The sequence below is a fragment of the Neofelis nebulosa genome, chromosome 10, assembly GCF_028018385.1.
Source record: "Neofelis nebulosa isolate mNeoNeb1 chromosome 10, mNeoNeb1.pri, whole genome shotgun sequence".
Classification (NCBI taxonomy): domain Eukaryota; kingdom Metazoa; phylum Chordata; class Mammalia; order Carnivora; family Felidae; genus Neofelis; species Neofelis nebulosa.
Window position 1 is genome coordinate 108,957,309 of NC_080791.1, and position 23,397 is coordinate 108,980,705.

Sequence of the window (23,397 nt, forward strand, 5' to 3'; positions counted from 1 at the left end):
CTGTCTTCCCTGGTTTAGCCCCTAGCCCCGGCTGAAATCAGGGGTCCGGTAGATATTCTCTCCATTCCCTGGCCAATCCCTCTCGAGCCTCCTCCCTGGGGTTTGGGGTTCACGGGACATGTGAATGGGAGGTGGGGAGGGGGAGTCTCCTTGTCCTCTTCTGTCATCCTTCCCATGGTTTTGTAAAAGAGAGCTGAGCACGGAGGCTTGTCCAAATTTACTCAGCCTGACCCACCCTGGGCCCGGGCTGCTTCCTTACCCCAAACAGGGCAGAATCCCCTGTCAGCCTGAGGGGGTGGGCCTTGGGGGGCCCCCGGCCTGGTAGGGAAGCAGTCCTTACCACAGGCCTGGGAGATCCTTCCTGCCCAAGTAGGCTTAGTCACTGTACTCTCTGGGCCTCAGTTTCTCTGCCAGTAAAATGGGAATCTTAGTCTTGGCCCAGTCTCTCTCTCCAGCAGTTGTGAGGCCCCGACTTGTGTGCTTTACAAATCAGATCCTAAGTCCTTGCTGGGACTTGTAGCCCCCCACCACATCAGCACTTTCTATCGTGGGGGCTCAGCAATGCATCAGGTGCTCTGGAGTTGCACGACCTGGGTTCAAATCTTGGCTCTGACACTTATGGCTTTGCAACCTGGAACCAATTACTGAACGTCTCTGGGTCTCAGTTTCCTCTTCTGAAAAATGGCAATAATGATAGAGCCAGGTGAGACTTCGATGAGACGGCGTAGGGAAACACTCAGCATGGTGCCTGGCTCTCATGATGAACAGAATGAAGAAACAGGCCCAGAGACAGAGAGTGACTTCATTCAATCGCTCGTTTATTCAATAACATTTATTTGGCACTTGTGCTAGGCCAGGTCCTATGCTGGACACTGAAGATACCCTGCGGGATCAAGTGTGGCCACTGTCCTTGAGGGGCCCCAGACATACAGATGAGAGGTGGGTGGGTGTGACGGGAGCCTGTGGTGCCGATGAATGGGGAAGAAGAAATCCAAGAGGATGAGCTGGGAGGTCTGAGGTGTGTTCAGCCAGGAAAGCAGGTGAAGTTCAGGCACACCAAATGCAGGTGACAGCGTGAGCAAGGCACAAAAATGGGAAAGGCCAGCATGGATGCAAGAAAACAACAGACAGCTCAGATTTCTGGAACAAGAAGGGTGAAGCAGAGAGTGGATGAAAGGACTCCAGAGGAACCGACAGGGGCCGCATTTGCTTTGAAATTTGGATTCGGATTTTAGTTAATTTACGGAGAGGTTGCTCTGCCCAAGCACAGTGTTAGGCTCTTGGGACAGGGCTGAGACTTAGACACTGTTTCTGCTTTCGCTAAGCCCCACACTCTGGGCCTGTGGGAGACAGACATCAAGCAATTACATAAATAACCTCTCAACCCTTGCTGAACGACAGGTGTTCAAGCAGAAGGAACGGCCTGAGGCCCAGGGCTGCATGCCAGGCGGTGAAGGACGTGCCAGTTGGTTCCAGTAGGGTAAGCACAGGCAGGAAGGGGCACCTGAGGGAAGCTGGGGCTTGGCAGGGGTCTAGGTCACGGGTGCCTCAGGAGAGCGCACTCTATATTGCAGGCCAGGGGGAACCATGGAAGGACTTTGAGTAAGGGAGGGGCTTGGGCAGCTCTGCAGGGCTCTGTAGGGGGGTAGCGGGGGTCACTGGGAGGGAGTGGAACAGAGGAGGCAAGCTGCAGTGGTGTGTGGGAGAGTGGGGGGGAAGGAGAGAGAGAGAGAGAGAGAGAGAGAGAGAGAGAGAGAGAGAGAGAGAGAGGAGAGAGAGAGAGGAGAGAGAGAGGACAGGGCGAAGGCAGGGCCAGGAGGCTGGAGGAGAGGGAGGAGCGTGTGAAATGCTTAGTTAGGAAAAAAGAATCAGGTGCTGCAGATACCAGTCGGGCATCTTTGTGAGACCCACGAGCGCCTGGCCGGGATCCCTGCAAGCCTCGGCCCAATTTGGTCAAGTGCAAAGCACCGCTTGTCTGAGGAGGGCAGGGCAGTGGGCTCTAAATCGGAGACCACCCAGCTCTGGGACTTCCCAGGGCTGGGGCTGAGGCGGGGGCGGGGGGGGGGGGGACTCAACCCTGGGGAAACTTGGGGTGAAGAGGAAGCTGGGGAGGGGGCTGAGCCAGCATCTCATGACTCACCCACTTCCACCCCGTCAGCCCAGTGGCATCTCCGCTCCCCTGCTCCAAATTCCAATTTGGTGAGGCTGCCGAAGGCTGAGTCAGCTCCGGCACGGCACGAGAGCAGCATCCCAAGGGGCCCCTTGCCAGAAACCTTGGCTTCCAACCGAGGCCGGGGCCAGGCTCCCAGGCTCCAGGAGCCTCGGCCGAGCGGGGCGGCCCGGCAAGATCATGAGAGTGAACGTGCCTCGTGGGTTGTGAAGAGCTCGCTGTGGCCGGGGCCCTGGACAAGCGTCTGAGGAAGAGGCGGGGGCCAGGGCGCAAGTCCGACTCTGCTCGACTCACCACGTGACCCCGAGAAAACCCCTTTTCCCTCTTGGCCTCAGTTTCCTTGACCACACAAGGGGACCAACATTTCCTCCTCAACGGGCTGTGAGAATTGTACAATGCGCGTGGAAGTGCTCTGCAAACTGCCCAGTGGCCCAGGACACTCAGGGCGGGAGAAGGGAGTATAAATGGGGAAGCTTCCACAGCTTACAGCTGTGCAGGTCGTTCACTGCTCAAGGATGTTCAACCGAGGCTGCTGAAATCTAGCCCTCTGTCTGCTCCCGAGACCATATGCCCTAACCTACAATTGCCAGGACCAAGAGGATACCTTTCTCTAACCGGCACAAATACACCCTGTGGGCTAGTAGCAGTCCCTCAGACTTGGCTGGGTCAAGCCCTTAGCTTTATGGGAAACCACCAAGAAACCGATTCTGACCCTTGGGACGGAGGAGAAGCAGGACTGGCTTTGCAGAGGCTCTCAGAGAGGTTCCCGGCCTTGGCAGTGAGGTGAATCTTATCACTGGGGGCAGTTAGGGGTGCCCAGTTAGGGCAGGGAGGCAATCTCTCCCGGCCTGCCTCTCTCCAGCAACCAAAGCAGGGAAACAACCAACAGAGCATTTTAAAAAACACTCAAGACACAGACCCAAACTGGGTTTTATTGAAATGCCAGGAGCAGGCACATGTCAAGGTAGCCAAGGAAGAAAGGAAGGTGGTGCAGGCTACAGGAGATGGCAGGGAGGGGCCGGCCCCGTGTCCATGGCCCTGGCATCCCCTCTCTCTGCAAAGGGCTGAGTGGATACAATCACCCTCTCCCCGCAACAAAATAGCATGCTCAGGCCTGCAGGGCCTTGGCCCCCTGGACTGCAAAGGCTCCAAGAGGGACCGGAAGCGCTAATTTTTCTCTCTTGTCAGGGAGGAGGAGGACAGAATGCAGGAGGAGACGGAGGTACAGCTGGACATGACGGTGGCCAAGGAAGGCTCTCCTCCTGGAAATCTGTACCCAGCCTGCAGTTCTGTATGACAGAGGGGGGGCAGCAGTGAACAGAGAGGCTGAGGGTCTGGCCCTCAGGGAGCCAGAGCCTCCAGCTGGTGGGGACTCGAATCAGCCCTGAACAGAGGGCAAGTGTTCAAAGGGTTCGAAGATGCAGGCAGTTCCCGGTTGACCTAGTCCTCAGAGCTGGGGGGCTCAAACTCTTTGGGACAGAGAGGAGGAAGACGGGAGGATCCATCCCGAGTGTGGGAGGGGGCAGAAGGTGGTCGTCCCCACTTGGCCACACTAGGTCAGTTCCACATTGTTGGCGCGGTCCAGCACACGGGAGCCGCGGGCACTGCCCCCCAGCTGGAAACGACTCTCATAGAGAGTGGGGCACAGGTGCCAACGGTTGGCCCGATAGATGCCCAGGTAGGTGTAGACGTCAGGCTTGTAGGTGAGCAGGCACTTAATGCCCGCCGCGCGGATGGCCGCGTCCGCCTCCAGTACACCCAAGCGGTCCGTGAAGTCATCCGTGTAAACACAGATGACCTGGCGCCCACCCTCCCTGGCCCGTGGGCTCACCTTGGCCACCTGAAGCCGGCCCTCGACCACAGCCCGAGCAATGCCAGCCCAGGCATGGTCCAGCTTGAAGCCAGGTGCCAGGTGTATCAGCCACTTGCCAGAGAGCACATGATGGGTGATGGCCAGCTGGCGCAGGGTACTCGGTGTGACGGGCCGCCCGCTGGTCTGCAGAACCTCCCAGGCTGCCTGCAGGCCCTGCACATCGCCCGAGTTGGGGACGTAGCCCTGCCCGTATGCTGCAATCCAGCCCACGGGCTCGGAGTTGGGTGAGCCAGGGTCCCCATAGCGAGTAACTTGGGATGGTGGGTACTTGGCCAGCCAGGCATCCAGCTCAGCGGCAGGTGTGGTGCGGGCATCAAACACCAGCCAGGGGTCCATGTCGGCTGCCATGGCCTCTGCGGCCAGGTGCTCGGCGGTGAAGCCATCCTCACGGCCGCCTGGAGAGTCTTCCTCCTCCATTTCTTCACCAGGCTCCATCCTGCTGTGAAGGAACCCAGTTAGGGCAGGTCCAGGACAGATCTACAACTTGCCGGACCCTAGCAGGTGCAGCCAATGAGCTAAAACTCTGTGGCCTTGGGCAAGACCTAATGTCCTCAGTTGCCTCATCGTTACAGTGGACAATAACCGTTCCGGTCTCCTAGAGCTGTTGAGAAAGTAAACACCTGAGGCGGAATCAGCGCTGCAAAAAGGTTGTTGCTAATGTCGTTACCACTCTCCCCGACTTACAGCTCAGAAAACTGGAGCTCAGAGAGAAGTGACTTACCCAAGGTCACACCTGCCGTGAGTGTCAGGGCCGAAACGTGAATTCAGGTGTGGGAGCAATCAGCCCGGCTACACCACCGGGTCCTGCCAGTAACCGGTAGGAATCCCGAGCACTGGGATCTAACGGAGGGCAGCAAAGAAGCGCGCGTTCACGCAGCATGAGGCAGGCCCAGTAGGGCCAGACCTCTCAGGCGGGCACCGTCGGGCCCACTTGAAGACGAGCACAGTGATGCTCAGAAAGGGCAGTGACCGGTCCAAGGCCAACGGGGCGGTGGCCGGACAGGAACGCAGGCTTGTTAGGGGCCTACGAGAGGGCCAGCCTCCGGCCCGCCGCGCCGGCCGCCATTAGCGCCCACAGCCCGAGCCGCGCCCCCGCCCAGCCCTGCCCCCTCCCGCAGCCCCGCCGTCACCTCCGGCCTTCGCCGCGCTCGGCGCCGCTCCAGCCCCGCGCCCGGCTCCGCTCCTGCCGGGGCTCCGCGCCGCTGCCGCCGCCGCCGCGCCCCGCCCCCGCCACGGCTGCCGCCGCCGCCATCTTAGCGCCCGCCGCCTCAACAACAACTTTATAGACAAGCGCAGCACGGGGCGGGGCCACCGGGCCGGTCGGCCGCGCCGCGGGGCGGGGCCCGAGAGGGGAGGGGTTGACCCCGGGGGCGGGGCCGTCGGGGAACCCGGGGCGGGGCGGGGCTTCGGGGGCGGGGCGGGGCTAACGTTCGCTCTCCCAGGCTTGGGGGCGGGCGGGAGTGGCGGTCGGGTCCGGGATCGACGCACTCCGCCGGGGAGGCTCCAAAGGGAGGGCACTCGGGTCCTGCGAGCGGCGTCCTGAACGGCGGCGCTAGGACCCCGTGGGGAGCGGCGGGGGCGGAGCAGGCGGCACCAGGACCCGGGGGAACCGCGGCAGGCGGGCGGCGAGCAGGCCCGGGGGCCGGGAAGCTGCGGGCGGCGGCGCTGGGCCCGGCGCGGCGAGAGAGGCCCTGAGATGCCGAGCAAGAAGAAGAAGTATAACGCGCGGTTCCCGCCGGTGAGCACGTGGCCGGGCCCGGGAGGAGCGGTCCCGGCTCTCGGGAGGCTCCGGCCCAAGTCCGGTCGTGGGGGCGGGCGCTTCGCGGTGTTCGGGGGCACGGACGCCCCGCCCCCTTCCGTGCCCTCCTCGCGTCGGTGCCCCCCGCCCCCTTTCTCCCGGGATACCCTCTCTCGTTCCCCCCCCCCACCCAGCACCCCTTTCTGGGACGGAGGCGACGGGGTCCGAGCTTTGTGCTCCCTCCCCAGGCGCGGATCAAGAAGATCATGCAAACTGACGAAGAGATTGGGAAGGTGGCGGCGGCTGTGCCTGTCATCATCTGTATCCTGTCGGGGCCTGGCCAGGCTGAGGGACGTGGGGTAGGGAGGGAGCCCGGGGTCGTCTTATTTAAGCAAGGGATCCCCCACCCGTGTTCTCCTTGACGCTTCTCAGCCCGGGCGCTTGAGCTCTTCCTGGAGTCGCTGTTGAAGAAGGCCTGCCAGGTGACCCAGTCCAGAAACGCCAAGACCATGACCACATCCCACCTGTGAGTGGTCTGGGAGCTGGGAGGGCCCAGTGGGAGTTCACACACTCAGGGGAGGTGGGAGGCTGCTGGGAGACCAGCAGAGCCTCAAGCACTGGCGTGTTTGAACTGGGGTGGGGGGGAAGGGATTGGGTGGTCTACCAAGATCGGGAAGTTTAGGTAGTGGAGATGGGGTGGAAGTTTTCCAGGTTTATTCTCCTGACATACAGAGACCCTTGCTGAGGGACCAGACATCCGGGCCCTACCTGAATGCCATGTTCCCCCCACCTCTTTCAGGAAGCAGTGCATTGAGCTGGAGCAGCAGTTTGACTTCTTGAAGGACCTGGTGGCCTCTGTGCCTGACATGCAGGGAGACGGGGAAGACAACCACATGGATGGGGACAAGGGTGCCCGCAGGTGGGGAGCCGGGGCCAGGTGTCCAGGCAGGGAAGGCCAAGGCCACCAGGGTTGGGGGTGGTTGGGGGGTGGTCAGGGAGTGGTGAGGCCTCTGGGCAGATGGACTGTGCCTTCCCGAAGGGGCCGGAAGCCAGGCAGCGGTGGCCGGAAGAATGGTGGGATGGGAAGCAAAGGCAAGGACAAGAAGCTGTCGGGGACGGACTCGGAGCAGGAGGTGAGTGAGGCCCCCAGCCCTCTGCCCTACCCCGTGGTGGGAGAGAGCAGTCTTGCATCAGCCTGAGCTGGCTGGACTCCTGGGCCCATCCTCACCTGTGGTTTTTCTGTAAACTGGGGCTCTAGGGGTCAGTCTGCTGTCCCTGCCACTCCCGGGCTCTCCGGCAATGGCCTCATGCTTTTCTTGTCCCCTCTGAACCCTGTCTTGCTCCTAGGATGAGTCTGACGACACCGACACTGATGGGGAAGAGGAGACGTCACAGGCTCCACCCCAGGCCAGCCACCCCCCTGCCCACTTTCAGAGGTGAGCCGCTCAGTGGCACCGGAGGGGGCTGACAGATTCCTCCAGGCTGACTTTGGCCTTCCTGTCCTCCGTGGCCACTTGGTTTTGTTGGCTGTGGCAGATTTGGGGGATGGGAAGGGAGGAACCAAGGAGGGCTTAAAGGCAGGAGACTGCTCTCAGAAGGTCCCTGCCCCCACCCACACCCCGCCCTGGTGAATGGGGCTTGAACTGGTGCTGTGTGACCTGCTCTGGGCCCTTCTCTTCTCTGAGCTTGGCTGCCCGTTGGTACAGGGAGCCGTGGGCTCCATGCTCACTGGGATAGGGTAGGGCTCAGTGGGCAGAAATGGGCCCTGGAGAGCGGCCTGATCTTTCTTTCCTGCTTTCTGCCCTGCAGCCCCCCGACACCCTTCATGCCCTTCACCTCGAGTCTGCCTCTGCCCCCGGCCCCCCCGGGCCCCTCAGCACCTGACGCAGAGGATGAAGAAGACTATGACTCCTAGCGCCCTCTGCCCCCCCGGGCCACACCCCCTTTTAGCTGGTTTTAGTTGCTCTGGGGGGAGGAGAGAAGGTAGAGCTGTTCTTAAATTTATTAAACAATTAATAATAAAAGGGAACACCAGTGTCTGTCCCAGCCTATGTCCAGGGCGTTGTGGCCACCTTCCCATCCACCCACCTGCATTCCCCATGCTGAGCTGAGGCCAGAAGCGGTGGTGGGCAGGGTAGCAGAGTGAAGGGAGGGGCCAGAGGCCACGATTCTGCCAGGGTAGGAGCTGGGGTGCTGACAGAAGGAAGGCGGGCAGAGCGGTGGTGTAGGGCCTAAGCCAGAGGTGCTGCTTATGCTGGGGGATGACCTGTTTCGTTGTGCTTTACGACCCCGGAAAGGTGCCTGTCTTTCTTCGAGTGGCCTCTTCGTGTCTCTCTGATGGAGGCTATTCTGCCCTCCCCGGGCTGCTGCAAAGGGACAGATTGGACAAGTAATGGGAAGAGGCCTTGCACGCTGTAGAAATTTGCGTCTGGTGCCACGAAGGGTATGTGGGAAGGAGCTGAGGGAGCAGAGGTAGGTGGGACTGTCAAGGGCCCCAAAGATCGGCTTTCGAGCAGGAACAGTGACACAGCTGGGCAGTCCGCCCCCATTTCTGAGCAGAACTTGGAACTGCGGGGTCCACGAGGCAGATGTGCGCCTTCAGGGAGCAGGGGCTCGGGGAGGCTGAGCAGGAGACGTGGAGGACGGTGGGCAGACTTGAGATGCGTGTTATCAGACTCAAGCGTGCTGAGAACTGACTGGAAGTGGGGCTGAAAGGGAGGGAACTTTAAGGATTCCCAGGTTTCTGTCTGCAGTGACTTGGGCAAGGCCCCCCCCCCCCCCCTCCCAGCTGGAGGACACAGAGAGCAAGATTAGGTGTTAGGCTGTGACGAGTTTGGGGTGCCTGTGAAGCTGCTGGGGAGAAGGCACTGGAACGTAAGGGCCTGGAGACAGATGTGCGAGCTTAGAGAGTGGATGACCTCGCCTCAGGGAGAGAGGGTGGAGCCTGGACAGGCCACCAAAGGAGACTGAAGAGCAGCCGCCCCCAGGGCCCCCAGGAGCCACTGGCAGTGCTCACGCGAGCGTGTCTGGGAGGAGGGAGAGAGGTCAGCGGTCCCAACACCTTGCAGGCTTTAGGGAAGGCTTGCTGGTTGTTGACAGGGTGGGAGCTGGAGGTGAGAAGCCGAGGTGAGGAGAAGTGATGCTCAGGGCTGAGAAGCGGAGATGAGAGCTGTGGCTCGGAACGAGGACAGAGGGGACAGTTTTGGGTTTTGTGTCCTAAGGTAGCAGAAATGTCAGCTGTAGCGAGGAAGGGGACCGGGGATGGGAGGGGCGGATGCGGTGAGGTCAGGTCGCCTGGGGCCAACCCCAGCCTGACCAGGGGGAGGTGCAAGGTGAAGAGGGGGTTTGGCAGGGGCATTGAGGTATTCGGTTTTTATCTGACAGGGTCTGGCTTTTCTGGGCAAGAGGAGGCCAGGTGACAGGCGTGGATGGGCCTGGAGCCTAGGAGCAGCTGGGTCCTGTCTGCTTCTTCTCTGCTCCCCCTCTGGTTATAACGTCCCTGCTATCTTGTGGGGACAACCCCAACCTGTAGTACGCGCAGCTGTCCCCACTCCCTGATGTCAACGGGTGGGGACATCACACTACACACTGTGGCCACAGTGCGTGGTGCGGGCCAATCAACACACCTGAGCCCTTGGGACTTTAGGTGGGACCGTCGGGGAAGGGTATTCACAAGATCGCTAGCTTTCCCGTGGCACTGGAGGCAGGAAGGAACCCACTCGGGAGCCTTGGAGAGGATGATGGTGGCCACACCGGGGTAGCAAAGCTGGCAGAATGTAGGCCGGATGCTGCTAGAAGCCTTTTCCCACCCCGAGGAGCGCTCCTGGCTGAGGATGAGGTCAGCGCAGCAGATCCAGGAGGCTCAGAGATACTGACGTCTGATGACACCTGGACCCAGTCTTGCCTGAACCCTGTATACCTTGGACTTCTGAGTCACGTGAGCCAATAAACATTTTCCCTCTTGAAGCCAGTTGGCTTTCTGTCACTCGTAACTGAAAGAACTCTGGCTGACGGGGACCATGAATGGAAGGCGGTTCCCAAAGGCCCAGGAACGGGAGCAGCTCTCCCCAGCAGTGAGTTGGGCCCATCCGGGGAAGGTGGCCACCGGGGTCCGCTGAGCTGAGGGCGTGCCAAGCAGGTGTGATGAGTCGGGGTGGGAGAGGAAGAGACCCTTGGAGCCTGTTGCTGGGCTCTGTCCAGAGGTGAGGTTCTGAACTGAGAGGGTTCGCAGCGACCAGGCTGGGGAGGATTGGGAGAGGCAAGGAGGCCAGGGTGCTGGGAGCAGTCTCCAGGCAAAAGGCTGGAGGAGGCGCAGGTGAGGTAAGATGCCAGGAGCCGCTGGCCTGCGCCTCTGCTTTCCAGGCCTGCTTTTTTAGCCCGGGCAGTGGGCTGATGGGCATAACCTCTGGAACCAGGCCCTGGGTTCAAATCCTGACCTCTCCATTTATTAGCTTTGAGCAAATCCTATAGCATGTATGTGTCTCAGTCTTCTCAGCTGTAAAATGGGGCTAGCGATTACCTATGTCAGTTATGTGTGCTGTAACATACGTACTAATTACTGGTGAGGACAAAGGGCCGATGTAACAAACTCGAAATACCCGTGACTTTGAAGGTCACCGTGGAAAGGGCAAGCTCATAGACCACGGAGGGGTTTTGGGGCCAGGGCTGGAAGTGGCCCCGTTGGCTCTTCACCTCCCGTAGGAACTGTCACAAGGCCCCACCTGAGGGAGGCTAGGTGGCCAGACCGACCTCACAGGCCTCTGGGAAGGGCCTGACCCAGTCCTTACCAAGTGTTAGGAATGTAGCCTCCTGAGTGAGGGCAGGGACCGCGGCGAGACAGCACCTCTGGCTGGGCCTGGGCTCTGGGTGCATCCTGGGAATGGGAAGGGTGGCTGGGCCCGGCAGGTGCCACTGGGCACCAGGAGCCGCAGCTTTCAGTATTCCATCTGCAGAGCCCTGTCCGGGCCCATTGATTTTCTCCCTTTGTTCTCTGTTTTCACGGGGGAGCCTTGAGCTTGGGGCCAAGTCCTATCCGAATGCCTCGGTCCAGACTTGGCTGCACCCTGGGGTGTAAGTGTGACCAGTGTGTGAAATGACCAGCAGCTTCTAGGCACCGAGGCCGCCCGGGGCTACCACCCTCGGGCGAAAGGTGTGGACCCAGCCCTCCCTGCTGAGTGGAGAGTCTCCCTCCACCGCGCCCCTGGGGATTCAGGCAGCAAACGTTCCTCGAGCACCCAGCATCCTCACTCAGCAGGGAGAGGAGGTACCACAGTCCCCCTCCCGGAGCCTGAAACAGCGTGCTCGCACCGAGTGCTGGGGAGGAGGTCACGGCCCCAGAGCTCACGCTGCTGGTGGGAATGTCAGAGGGTGCAGCCGCCTTAGAAAATGGTTTGGCACCTTCTCCCGGAGTCTGTTGACCCACACGTCCCCCCCCACCCCCCCACCCCGCCCTGGTCCGATTCCATTTCTAGGCATGTGGCCACTGACACCCACCTGTTCATAGCCCCCAGCCAGAACCAACCAGAATGCCCAGCGACAAGAGCACGAATAAATAAATGATAGAATATCGTACAATAGAACAGCACTAGAAAAGGACTGACAGCTGTTAGACGCAACATCACGGTGGATCTTGTAGACGTTATATTGAGCAAAAGAAGCCAAACGCAAGACTACACCCTGCAGTACGCATTGATCGAAGTCACTCAGATGAAGTTCAGGAACAGACAGGGGAAGTCAGTATAACGGTACCTCAGGAGGTGGGGGTTGGCCGGGAGGGGGTGCAAAGGAAGCCCCTGGAAATGTTTTACCACTTGAACTGGGTGGGGGTAGTATATAAAAATACATGAAAGCTGCACATTTAAGATGTGCATTTTTATGATAGGCTTCTAAAAATTTTACCTATCTACTGAGCACCGGTTGCACGCTAGGCGTTATTATAGGGGGTGACGATTATGTGTGTTCTCCGCGTTTATTTCTTTCTTTTTTTTAAAATTTTTTTTAACGTTTATTTTTTTTGAGACAGAGACAGAGCATGAACGGGGGAGGGGCAGAGAGAGGGAGACACAGAATCAGAAGCAGGCTCCAGGCTCTGAGCCATCAGCCCAGAGCCTGACGTGGGGCTCGAACTCACGGACCGCGAGATCGTGACCTGAGCCGAAGTCGGACGCTTAACCGACTGAGCCACCCAGGCGCCCCATCTCCGCGTTTATTTCTTTTTTTTTTTTATTTTTTTTTTTTTAATTTTTTTTTTTTTTTTTTTTTTTTTTTTTTTATTTTTGGGAGAGAGAGAGACAGAGCATGAACGGGGGAGGGGCAGAGACAGAGGGAGACACAGAATCGGAAACAGGCTCCAGGCTCCGAGCCATCAGCCCAGAGCCTGACGCGGGGCTCGAACTCACGGACCGCGAGATCGTGACCTGGCTGAAGTCGGACGCTTAACCGACTGCGCCACCCAGGCGCCCCACCGCGTTTATTTCTGATGGGGAGAGAGAGACAGTAAGGCAGATGAGCAGTATGTCAGATGGTAACGCGTGCCCTGGGGAAAATAAAGCATAATAAGGGAGCGGTAGGGAGTCCTGGGGCAGGCAGGGTGGCCCCAGCCATCCCCAACAGGGCTCAGGGGGAGACAATGATAAGGGGAGATTGGAGTAGAAAACCCCGCTCGGTGAGGAGTTATCTGAGGAGGGGGCTCCAGGCAAAGGGACAGGAAAAGCAAAGTCCTGGAGGACTGCGATTTGATTCTGTCCATTTTCCCCTGGGCTCCCCAGCTCCCACTACCTCGGCCACCACCCAGGAGCCTTACTTAGCCACTAGCCCTGTACTTGGCCTGCCTTGGCTGGGGCGTGTTTCTGTGGCCGCCTCTCAGGGCCTCGGGAGCTTCCTGAGGGGAAGAGGGTAGTGCCGTGGGCTCCTATCCACACCTGCCCTGGGTGCTACTTGACCTGGAGGCTCGAGGGTGAGGGAGGGACAGCTGAGGGATGGGGGTGAGCTTGCCCACCATCCACTGGCCTGGAGATCTGAGATCAGACGCACCGTGTGACCTGTGTGACGACCTCTTGACCTCCATCAAATGGGGCTGTTGACACCACCCCTTGTGACAGGAGGCCAAGCATGTTGCAGCCCGTCACTGTGATATGAGTCCCCGATTATCTCAGCCTGTCTCTAGGAGAAGTGTCCTCATCACCCCCACTTCACAGATGAGGAGACTGAGGCTCGCTCGCGAAGTGAGCTGAGCAGCCTAAGTTTGCTCTTCGGTTCGGAGGTGGGTTGGGGGCTCGTATACAGGCCTGGGCGGGGTCCTGGGGACCGTGTGTGGGGAAATGGAGTTAATGGCCTCCTCCTCTCACCCAAGCGCCGTCCCTTGTCAGGTGTGATAGGTTTGTCTCCAGGGCACGGACAGAACCGAGTTCCTGCTGTTCCAGGCCATGGGCACTGTGGCAGGGGAATGACACGGAACACCCAGATCTCTGCAGGGGGACTGGTCCCTCCTCTCCTTGGGCAGAGCCTTTGTGAGAATGGCCGGTGGCTCTGGACGCCCTCGGGGGACTCCTCGTAGCTGGGGAGCGGGGTAGGCGATGGGGGACCCTCACCTCCTTTCATCAGAGTGAACTGCATTCTGAAATCACATCCTTCCTGTTGTGCGTGTGTGTGTGTGTGTGTGTGTGTGTGTGTGTGTGTGTGTTCAAATGTCACTTTAAGAAAAATGGCCTAAGGACAAAGATCTCTGCCCCCCCCCCCCCCCCCCCCGTGGCAATCAGAGAGCTGCAAAGGAAAACACAAGATCCCACGTGACACCTGTCAGATGGGCAAGAATAGGAAGTCAGGTAAAAATGATAGCTGGTGGATGGGGCACCTGGGTGGCTCGGTTGGTTGAGTGTCTGTCTGACTTCGGCTCTGGTGATGATCTTTTCATTGGTGAGTTCGAGCCCCGTGTCAGGCTCTGTGCCGACAGCTCAGAGCCTGGAGCCGGCTTCATATTCTGTGTCTCCCTCTCTCTCTGCCTCCCCTCCTTGTGCTCTGTCTCTGTCTCTCTCTCTCTCTCTCTCTCAAAAATAAGTAAACATTAAAAATTAAAAAAAAAAGATAACTGGTGGAGAGTCGGTAAATGGGAGTCTGGTGCTTTTTGTGGGAGTGTAAACCATTGAGGATGTCTGAAAAGGAGGTTTGACAGCTAAGCGCCCCCTGGCAGGTCCACTCCGGGGTAAAACCTCTCGCAAATAGAAAGATGTGTCCTGGGTGTGATTTGAGGTGGCGAAGAGCCGGAGGCTAAGTATCTGTCCCTGGGGAACTGCATGGCAGATAGCAATGTGGACAAAGCTTCAACACATAGTGTTGCGTGAAAAACAGAAAAATACAGACCAACCTCTACAGCACAGCTGTGTTTATGGAAACTACAAACACAGAGGAGCACAACCATCTTGTATATTTCTGCCAATTACTCCGTGACCTTGGGCATCTGACAGAAGGTCTCTCTGCTACAGTCTTCTCATCTGTAAAGTAGGGACAGTAGTAGCAATTCCTTCAAGGACACGTGGTGTTTAAATGAGATTTGATACATGACGTGCTTAACACAGTGCCCAGCACATAGTAAACACCTAATAAATGGTGCCTCCCATCACTGATGTGAGGCATGAGCCATGAACATGGAGTTCAATGCCTGGAAAGCAGATTGGAAGGGCATGCGTCAAACGCAAGAGTGGGGAGCTATGGGAAGCTGGAATAGGACTGGGGAGAGGCTGAAAGGGAAAGTTCATTTCAAACGGAGGCTGGTGATTCATTTTTTGGGAAGCCTGTGATGCATAGAGTGTCCCAAACTAAGGAGCATGGGCTGCTCCTGTCTATGCTCCCAAGTTTATTTGAATTTATTTTTTAAAAATTTTAATGTTTATTTATTTTTGAGAGAGAGAGAAGAGAGTCAGAGCACCAGTGGGAGAGGGGCAGAGAGAGGGGGGAGACACAGAATCTGAAACAAGCTCAATCTAGGCTCTGAGCTGTCAGCACACAGCCCGATGCAGGCCTAAAACCCACGAACTGAGAGATCATGACCTGAGCTGAAGTCGGACACTTAACCGACTGAGCCACCCAGACGCCCCTATGCTCCCAAGTTTAAATAAAAACAAAAGAGATTGCCAATTGTCGTCTTCCAAAATGGGCTCAACCCACAAGGTGGCCTCAACCCACAGGAAAACAGTGGCCCTGCCGTGTTTATGGGGTCATGTATGTTTTTCTCATTCACTCACTCAACAAATATTTCTGAGCACCTGTTCCATGCCAGGCCCGTCTAGGCTCTGGGGAGGAAGGCACAAAAGAATTCACAACCTGCGGCTTCTGGTCTGACTCTGGTGTCCTCGCTGAAGGGTCACATTGACCTTCGAGCTGCTTTCAGGGGTGTTTTTAGGACTCAGCAAGCACCACGGCAGAAGACATCAAGATCATAATCAAGAACTACCAGACTGCCCCTTTGACAGCCGCTTCCCCACCAGAATCAGACCAGGAACTTCTGCCAGAACTCCCTGGACTTGTAGCGCTGTCCCAAGGGCAATGACTGTTCAAGGGGCGATGTCTCCGTGTGCAAATGGCACTGGCGTGTGTACAAGTCCCTCTGCCCCACATCCTGAGTGCCAGCCTGGCACGACTACAGGGCAGAAGGTACATTTCCTGGGAAGATCTGCACTGGCTCCTCCCACCTCTCCTCTGTCCTCCATCCAGGGTTCTGGAGGGTGACCTGGGTACATGGTGATCTGCACCCTGGGATCTGAATCATGGCTTAGCTGATAATAAATACTCGTTGGAAAAGTGGAAGACTCTGTGTGTGTGTGTGTGTGTGTGTGTGTGTGTGTGTGTAAAAGAGCCAGATGATGGGGCAAGAAGCCCGGGGGGAATTAGTACCTTGACCAGTAAGAGGGGCTTCAGGTTGATTGTCTTTCTGTTTTGTTTTGTTTTTATGTGGTTAAACTAACCACCTTCTCTATACCAAAACCAAAAACAAAGCAAAACAAACCTGAGGACCTGCTCCCAGGGGACGGGGGTTTCCATTCTAGTCGGGGTGGCGAACCGGCAGACCAAGAACAGCACCCACTGAAGGGCTGGGCGGTGGGTGTCAAGAAGGGAAAGAAAGAAGCGGGGGAGGGGAGGAGAGAGGCGGGCGTGAGTGTGCCCGCTGTGCCAGGAGCTCAGGGGAGCCCCCGGGGCCACGTGACCCTTCCCCCTTCCTTGTTCCTGTGAGGGGATGTGCTGTCTGGTCTCCAGCCACAGTCTCCGCTGTGGCCTGTGCCCCCGTGCTGGCCAGATTTCGCTTTCCCTTTCCCCTAAGTGCAAGTTCAGTTTCTGCCCCGTGGGTTCTCTGCCCCTGCTTGCCTCCTCTGCCTGGAGCCACATCTGACCTTGCAGACAAGTGGGTCAGTCGGGGGCGGGACGCTGATGATGGGGTAGGGACCTCCTTGGGAGGTCCCTCAGGATCTGCACCCCCACCACTCTCAAGAGTGGAGGACCCTGTAAGAGTCTGGGCTCTGGGGTGATGCTCCCTGTATTTCGCAGCACGGCACTTATCAGCCTTGTAGTCACAGAACTTTGTGACACATAACCTGACCTCTCGGTGCCTCAGTTGCCTTATTATAAAACAGGCACCATCATTTTCCCTACCTCATAGAGTTGTCGTAAGGATTAACTGATATCTACAGAGACCTGTTGACCACCTGCTTCGTGCCAGGCTCAGCTCTAGGCACTGGCGTCCGATAGTGAACAAACCCAGTCCCCGTGTACTTGACCTTTGGTGAAGGCAGGGGTGTCACCCTCGTTACACTTGGAATCGCAGGGGAGCTCTGAAGGCGATTGGCCTTCGGCCCATCTCTGGAGATTCTGATTTAACCGGCCGGGAGGCCCGGGCCTTGGTACATTTTTCAAAGCTTCCCAGGTGGTTCTAACACACAGCCGGGGTTGAGAACCGCTAGCCTAACAGAATCCACAACACAACCCGGAACAGTGCCCGGCTCCTGAGCCTTCAGTAAACCGTGCTGTTCTGTCTCCTGTGGTGCCATCATCTCTCGCCTGAATTATCCCAACATACTGCTCACGGGCCACCCTGCCTCCAGCGTCCCCAGTGCCGAGTCCTTCTCCAATGTGGGGCCAGATTCAACTTTGTAAGCTCAGATTTCATCAGATTAAATCCTGTGGCTGCCCCTGTCTCCTTGGATTTGAATCCCATTGCATTCGTGACCGGGAAATTCCTCATTTCCTCCCAAAGTAGTTATCTAACTGCACCTAAACTATGAAACTCAACTTACCTCCCTCTACCAGTGTGGTAATTAACTCCTTGTATACCCCTCATCACACACACACACACACACACACACACACACACACGCCACGTTCTGACTCAATGCCTTTGCCACATGGGCTTTCTCAGTCTTCACAGTCCCTAATCCTACACGGCCTTTAAAACTCAGCTCAGGGGTGGGGCACCTGGGTGGCTCAGTCAGTTAAGGCTCCGACTCTTGACCTCAGCTCAGGTGGGAGGGAGCCCCACATTGGGCTTTGTGCTGATAGTGAGGGGCCTGCTTGGGATTCTCTCTCTCTCTCTTTCTCTCTCTCTCTCTCGCCCCTCCCCTGCTTGTGCTCTCTCCCCCTCTCTCAAACAAAACAAAACAAAACAACTCAGCTCAAGTGTCACATCTTCCAGGAGGCCTTCCTGGATGCCTGGCTGACAGTGCCTTCTGCTTCCTTTCGGTCGTGGGTTAGTGTTTGCATGATATACCTTCTTCCATTCTTTTCCATTTAAACCTGTCTGTGTCTTTACATTTAGAGTGGGTTTCTTGTAGGCAGAATGTGATTTGAGTCTTGCATTTTTAATGCGACCTGACAGTCTCTTCTTTTTCATTGGCGTGTTTATACCATTTACATTTTTTTTTACTGTTCCAAAATACACATGCAATTTACCATCTTAACCACTTTTTTTTTTAATTTTTTAAGGTGTTTTATTTATTTTTGAGACAGGGAGAGACAGAGCATGAACAGGGGAGGGTCAGAGAGAGGGAGACACAGAATCTGAAACAGGCTCCAGGCTCTGAGCTGTCAGCACAGAGCCCGACGCGGGGCTTGAACTCACGGACCGAGAGATCATGACCTGAGCCGAAGTTGGCCGCTTAACCAACTGAGCCACCCAGGCGCCCCCCATCTTAACCACTTTTAAGTGTACTGTTCAGTGGCATTAAGTACTTTCACATGGTTGTGCGGCCATCACCAGCATCCGTCTCCAGAACCTTTTCCTCTTTCCGAATTGAAACCCTGTCCCCATTAAACACCAACTCCCCATTTCTCCCTCACCCCCAGCCCCTGGTAACCATGGTTCTGCTTTCTGTCTGTCTTTGACTATTCCAGGTATCTTATGGAAGTGGGAACATACAATGTGTATATTTACAGGCCTGGCTTATTTCACTTACCATCACGTCTTTAAGGTTTATCCATATTGTGGCATGGGTCAGAATTTCCTTTTTAAAAATGTTTATTTATTTATTTTGGAAGAGGGGAGGGGCAGAGAGAGAGAGAGAATCCCAAGCGGACTGCATATCGTCAGAGCAGAGCCCAACGTGGGGCTCGATCTCACGAGCCATGAGATCAGGACCTGAGCCGAAATCAAGAGTCAGGCGCTTAACCAACTGAGCCACCCAGGTGCCCCAGAATTTCCTTTTTTAAAAGGCTGAATAATAGCCCATTAATGTATATACCACATTTTGTTCATCCATTCATTCATCGAGGGACATTTGGGTTGTTTCCCGTTCTCGGTTACCGTGAATACTGCTGTCATGAATGTGGATACGCAAATATCTCTTCCAGTCCCTGCTTTCAATTCTTTTGGATACATATGCAGAAGGGGAATTTCTGGATCCTTTGGCAATGGTACGTTTAAGTTTCTGAGGAACCCCTGCACTGCGTTCCATAGGGGCACCATTTTTGTTCCTACCAGCAAAGCACAAGGTGCCCATTTCTCCAAATCCCCACTGATACTTGTTATTTTTTATTTTTTATTTTGTTTTTGTTTTTGGGTTTGTTGTTTTTGTTTGTTTGTTTTTTGCATTTTTCTTGTAGCTCAGCATCATTCGCTATTTTCTTGTTCCAAATTCTTCAATGGCTTTCCCGTTGCACTTAAAGCAAAAATCTGACTTCCTTACTGAAGTGTCATAAAAGGCTCTGTGATTGGGCCCTGCTAGCTTTCTGACTCCTAGATCACCATCCCCCTATTCACACTGCCTTCTCTTTCCTGGAAAACACTGAACTTGACCTCCTTACTTGCCATTCATGTGCTTATGGGCTATTTGAATGCATTCTTTGGAGAAATGTCAATTCAAATCGTTTGCCCATTTTTTAACGTCTTTTTCTCCCCCTTGAGGTATAGTTGACATACAATGTTATATTAGTTGCAGGTTTACGTTACTTTACAACATAGTGAATTAATTGACAGTTCTATACGTGACGCAATGCTCACCGTGGTAAGTGTAGTGACCATCTGTCGCCATACAATATTATTACAATATTGCTGATTATATTCCCTGTGCTATACTTTTCATGTCTGTGACTTATTTATTTTGTACCTGGAACTTTGTACCTCTTAATCCCCTTTGTCTATGTTGTTCATCCCTCTCCTCCCTCCTCTCTGGCAACGACCAGTATGTTCTCTGTATTCATGAGTCTGTTTCTGTTTCTCGTTGGTTGGTTTGTGTGCACACTTTGCCCATTTCTATATTGGGTTATTTGCCTTTTATTGTTGAATATTAAGACTCCTCTATATATGTTGTATACAAGTCCTTTATCAAATCAATGATTTCCAAGTATTTTCTCCCATCTTGTGGGTCGCTTCTTCACTTCCTTGATGGTGTCCTTTGAAGCACAGAAGTTTTTTTTATAATTTTTTAAATATTTATTTATTATTTACCCTTTAGAGAGAGAGCGAGAGAGAGAGAGAGAGCAAGCAGGGGAGGGGCAGAGAAAGAGGGAGACACAGAATCCAAAGTGGGCTCCAGGCTCTGAGCTGTCAGCACAGAGCCCCAGGCGGGGCTTGAACTCACCAATCATGACCTGAGCCTAAGTCGGACACTCAACCGACTGAGCCACCCAGGCGCCCCAAAGCACAGACGTTTTTAATTTTCATGAAACCTAATTTATTTATTTTTTATTACTTGTGCTTTTAATGTAACTTATAAACCATTGCCTAATCCAAGATCATTTCTAGGTTTTTTCCCTGTGAGTTTTATAGTTTTGGCTCTTACACTTAAGTCTATAATTCACTTTGAGTTAATTTTCATATATGGTATGAGGAAGGGGTCCAACTTCACTCTTCTGCATGTAAAAATCCAGTGGTCGTAGCATCATCTATTGAAAAGACTATTCTTTTCCCATCCAATGGTCTTGGCACCCTTGTCTAAAATCAATTGACCATAAACATAAGAGCTCTCTTTTCTGAACTCCCAGTTCTATTCCATTGATGTCCACATCTGTCCCAATGCTAGTACCACACTGTCTTGATTATAGTAGTTTTGAAATTGGAGAAATCAGAGTCTTGCAACTTTGTTCTTCTTTTTCAAGATTGTTTAGCAAGGCTCCTTGACTTTCCACGTAAACTTCAGGATCTGCTTGTCAATATTTGCAAAAGGCAGCAGAGATTTTGACAGGGATTGGGTTGAATCGGTTTGGATAGTATTGCCATCTTCTGGGTTTGTTTTCATGGGCAGATTTTCTGCTGGTTATTCATCACATTTCCCTCCTTCTTTGTATGTATACTAATTTTTTATTGGATGCCAAACATTGTGAATTTTACACTATTAATCTGAATTTGATTGAATTCTTTTAGAGAGTATTGGACTTTCCCTGGTAATTTAGTACTTGTGGGTTAGGTTTGATCATTGCAAGATTTGTTTCAAGCTCTTTTATGGTGGGTCTAGAGTGGCTTTCACTAAGGGCTGATTTCGGCCCACCTCTAAGACATGGTCTGTCTGGTTCTCTACTGAATTTTCTACGTACTTAGTGAGATTTTTCTACTCTGACTGGAGAGAATCTTCTTCTTTTAATATTTTACTTTTGAGACAAAGAGAACAGGTTGGGGAGGTGCAGAGAGACAGGAGGGTAGAGGATCCAAAGTGGGCCCCACGTTGACAACAGAGAGCCCAACATGGGCCTCGAACCCACGAACCGTGAGATCATGACCTGAGCCAAAGTAGACGCTCAACCAACTGAGCCACCCAGGCGCCCCTGGAGAGAATCTTCTTACAAAGTCTTGTATGAGCTCTGGGAATTACCTGTCTTCCGCTCTGCAGTAATTGTTCTCTTGAAATGTGTTTTTGTCCAGCTTTGTGGGGCTTCACCTTACACCGTGTGCAGGTTAGTATTCTTCCTAAAGTAGCTTCCTAAAAGCTTACAGCCCCTCTACTGGGTTTGGGGATCTTTCTCTACATAGGCTCCTCCTCTTAAATGTTCTACCTCCCAAATTCTAGCTGCCTTTTGCCTGTCCAAAATGGTCTCTGCTCGTTACTCAGTGAGACTGAAGGACGCTGTTTGGGTTCCCCTCCCTGCACGAAGTAGGGGATTTGCCTTTAGGCAGATCTCAGATGTTAATGGCCTGGATGATGGTAGGGCTCACCTTGTCTGCTTCCTTTTCCTCAGGGATTACAGTCCGTGCTACCAGTTTTCTAATATCTGAACGCAGTTGTTTCTTATGCTTTGTCCAGTTTCTTAGTTATCCATGGGGAAAGAATTGTTTCAGTTCAACTTACTTCCTTGTGGCCAGAATCGGCAGTCCCTCGCTCTCCTTGGAATACCCCGACTCCTTCGCCTGTTCCTCTTCCAAGACTCTTCCCATGTTCTGATTCCAGCATAATTGTCAGTGCACGTTTTACCTCCCCCATTGGACTGCTCAAGGCACCTGAGGTAGCTTCCAGCAAGAACCAAGAAGACAAACTAAAAATAGAAATGGAAAACCAAAAATGTGATAATTTAAGAGAGAACATGGACACCAGGATCAAGAACATAATAATAAATAAATATGTAGCCCATAAAGTGTTCTCAGCTCTATTAACTGAGTATCACATTCATCTCTGAGCTTCCTGGCAGCCAAAGCAAAAAGGGAGATATAGTAACTTAGCTCCTCCCCCCTCCCCCTCCCCCCGAAGATAGCACCTATAATTTCTTCGGAGGAAAAAAACCACATTTTTCCTAGGCTAAAGGAAAAGTTTCATATGGAACTCCATGAGGAGATACTGTGTGGTGTGATAGAGGCCATCTCCAGCCACATTCCAACAGCCAAAATCTGTAAGGACCTCATGTGTCCTTGAATTGGGGCCTAGGGAACAAGTGAGGTTGCCAAATTTTGTTGTTAATTCTGTCAGCCTTGCCTTGAACTTTCAGTGGCTCTTGTCACAGTCGGTCACTCCCTCCTCTTTGAAACACTTTCTTCACTTGGCTGGGAGCCCTTGCTCTCTCCACTTCCTCTTTACTGGCTGCTCTTGTCTGGTCTTCATGGCCATGTCTCCCTGACCTCTCCTGACCTCTAAATGGTGGTGGGCCCAGGTCTAGTCTCCAGGCCTCTCCTCTTCTCCCCTCTGCCTGTCTCTCCTGGCCCAAGTCTTCCGGTGTCTCTCCTAGATGACAGCCCCTCATTTCCCTGCCCTCCGGTCTATCTCTCTACAGTCAGAGGGGCCTTTTAAAAACATAAATCAGCTCACATCACTCCCCCTCTCAAAGTCCTCTACTTGATGGCTCCTTTCACCAAAGTTCATGGGATATAATTAAAGATTATTTTTGTCTCCCAGTGTCCCTCTAAAACTCGCAAGGGAACTCTTCTCTCTGCCCACAAATGAAGTCATGACCTTCTGTGCCAACTTTGCTTACAGCCCTGTGATCACTTGAAGTCATTAAATAAGTTCCGTCAGAATGCCCAGTTTTGTGTAGTAGCCAGATCTCTACACTTGATGAGATCGTTTCCATCTCCCCAGCCATTTTGGCCCCTGCCGATGAGGGATGCAGGGGAAGTCAGGTCTGCCTCTCTGCCTTCCCTCCTGCTCCCCCAGCTTCAGAACCCTCTGCTGTTGGAGGGCAGGGACGAAGGAGGGAAGTGGGTGCAGAGGGTTTTTCCTTGATTGGCTCTGAGTAAGATGGTGAGTCATTCTATGGGTGGCAGCTGTTTCAAGTGGGCTCTTGGGGGAGCGCGTGGCTCTTGATCTCAGGGTTGTGGGTTCAAACCCCATGTTGGGTGTAGAGATTACTTAACATAAAATCATTTAAAAAAATAATAAAGTGGGCTCTTGCTCTGTGGGGGCTTTCACAGCTCCTTTATGGGCCACTTGCTTGACTGTAACTCCTGGAAAGTGGGGAGGGACTCTTTCGGCTGGCTCTGGTTTTCTTTTGACTGGCAAACACTCACCTAAATATAACAGAATCCCTCTGGACAGGACCTCTTGCTACCTTGCCACAGGCCAGTTCCCACTGTGGTGCCACAGTCTCCCCTGAAGTCTCGTGGACCACTGACCCACCAGGCGGCCATGGCTTCCGGGAGCCCCTCCCCAGCTCTCCGGGGGCGGAGACTGACTTGGAGATTAGCGGGCAGTCCCCAGTCCCACCCCCGGAAGGCAG

At 54.4% G+C, this 23,397-nt stretch overlaps 2 protein-coding genes and 1 pseudogene across 5 annotated transcripts; 2 read left to right on the top strand and 1 right to left on the bottom strand.

Moving 5' to 3' along the window:
• Nucleotides 1-3,084: 3,084 nt before the first annotated feature.
• On the bottom strand, nt 3,085-5,322 carry C10H11orf68 (chromosome 10 C11orf68 homolog). Of its 3 annotated transcripts, none has more exons than XM_058689705.1 (2): nt 5,174-5,322; nt 3,085-4,482 (listed from the first exon to the last, which is right to left on the bottom strand). In XM_058689705.1, the coding sequence occupies exons 1-2, from the start codon at nt 5,293-5,295 to the stop codon at nt 3,723-3,725; spliced, it is 882 nt and encodes a 293-aa protein (XP_058545688.1). In that variant the 5' UTR covers nt 5,296-5,322; the 3' UTR covers nt 3,085-3,722. The 3 variants fall into 3 exon arrangements, with proteins under 3 accessions (XP_058545688.1, XP_058545689.1, XP_058545690.1); XM_058689706.1 differs by having other exon boundaries at nt 3,085-4,479; nt 5,174-5,320; XM_058689707.1 differs by lacking the exon at nt 5,174-5,322 and adding an exon at nt 4,765-5,140.
• Nucleotides 5,323-5,500: 178 nt separating this feature from the next.
• On the top strand, nt 5,501-7,810 carry DRAP1 (DR1 associated protein 1). 2 transcript variants are annotated; one of them, XM_058689708.1, is made up of 7 exons: nt 5,501-5,781; nt 6,030-6,102; nt 6,214-6,307; nt 6,581-6,700; nt 6,800-6,914; nt 7,129-7,217; nt 7,591-7,810. In XM_058689708.1, exons 1-7 carry the CDS (start codon nt 5,740-5,742, stop codon nt 7,694-7,696), a joined length of 639 nt encoding a protein of 212 aa, XP_058545691.1. In that variant the 5' UTR covers nt 5,501-5,739; the 3' UTR covers nt 7,697-7,810. The 2 variants fall into 2 exon arrangements, with proteins under 2 accessions (XP_058545691.1, XP_058545693.1); XM_058689710.1 differs by having other exon boundaries at nt 5,505-5,781; nt 6,821-6,914.
• Nucleotides 7,811-9,800: 1,990 nt separating this feature from the next.
• Nucleotides 9,801-15,539, top strand: LOC131486704 (cytochrome c oxidase subunit 6B1-like; annotated as a pseudogene).
• Nucleotides 15,540-23,397: the final 7,858 nt, after the last annotated feature.

Excerpts from the sequence above, each read along its gene's own strand:
- C10H11orf68 (XM_058689705.1), bottom strand. The coding sequence starts at position 5,295 with ATGGCGGCGGCGGCAGCCGTGGCGGGGGCGGGGCGCGGCGGCGGCGGC. Across the intron at positions 4,483-5,173 it reads GAGCGCGGCGAAGGCCGGAG|CAGGATGGAGCCTGGTGAAG; the intron begins GTGACGGCGGGG and ends GTTCCTTCACAG.
- DRAP1 (XM_058689708.1), top strand. The coding sequence starts at position 5,740 with ATGCCGAGCAAGAAGAAGAAGTATAACGCGCGGTTCCCGCCG. Across the intron at positions 5,782-6,029 it reads ATAACGCGCGGTTCCCGCCG|GCGCGGATCAAGAAGATCAT; the intron begins GTGAGCACGTGG and ends CTCCCTCCCCAG. Across the intron at positions 6,701-6,799 it reads GGGGACAAGGGTGCCCGCAG|ATGGACTGTGCCTTCCCGAA; the intron begins GTGGGGAGCCGG and ends GCCTCTGGGCAG.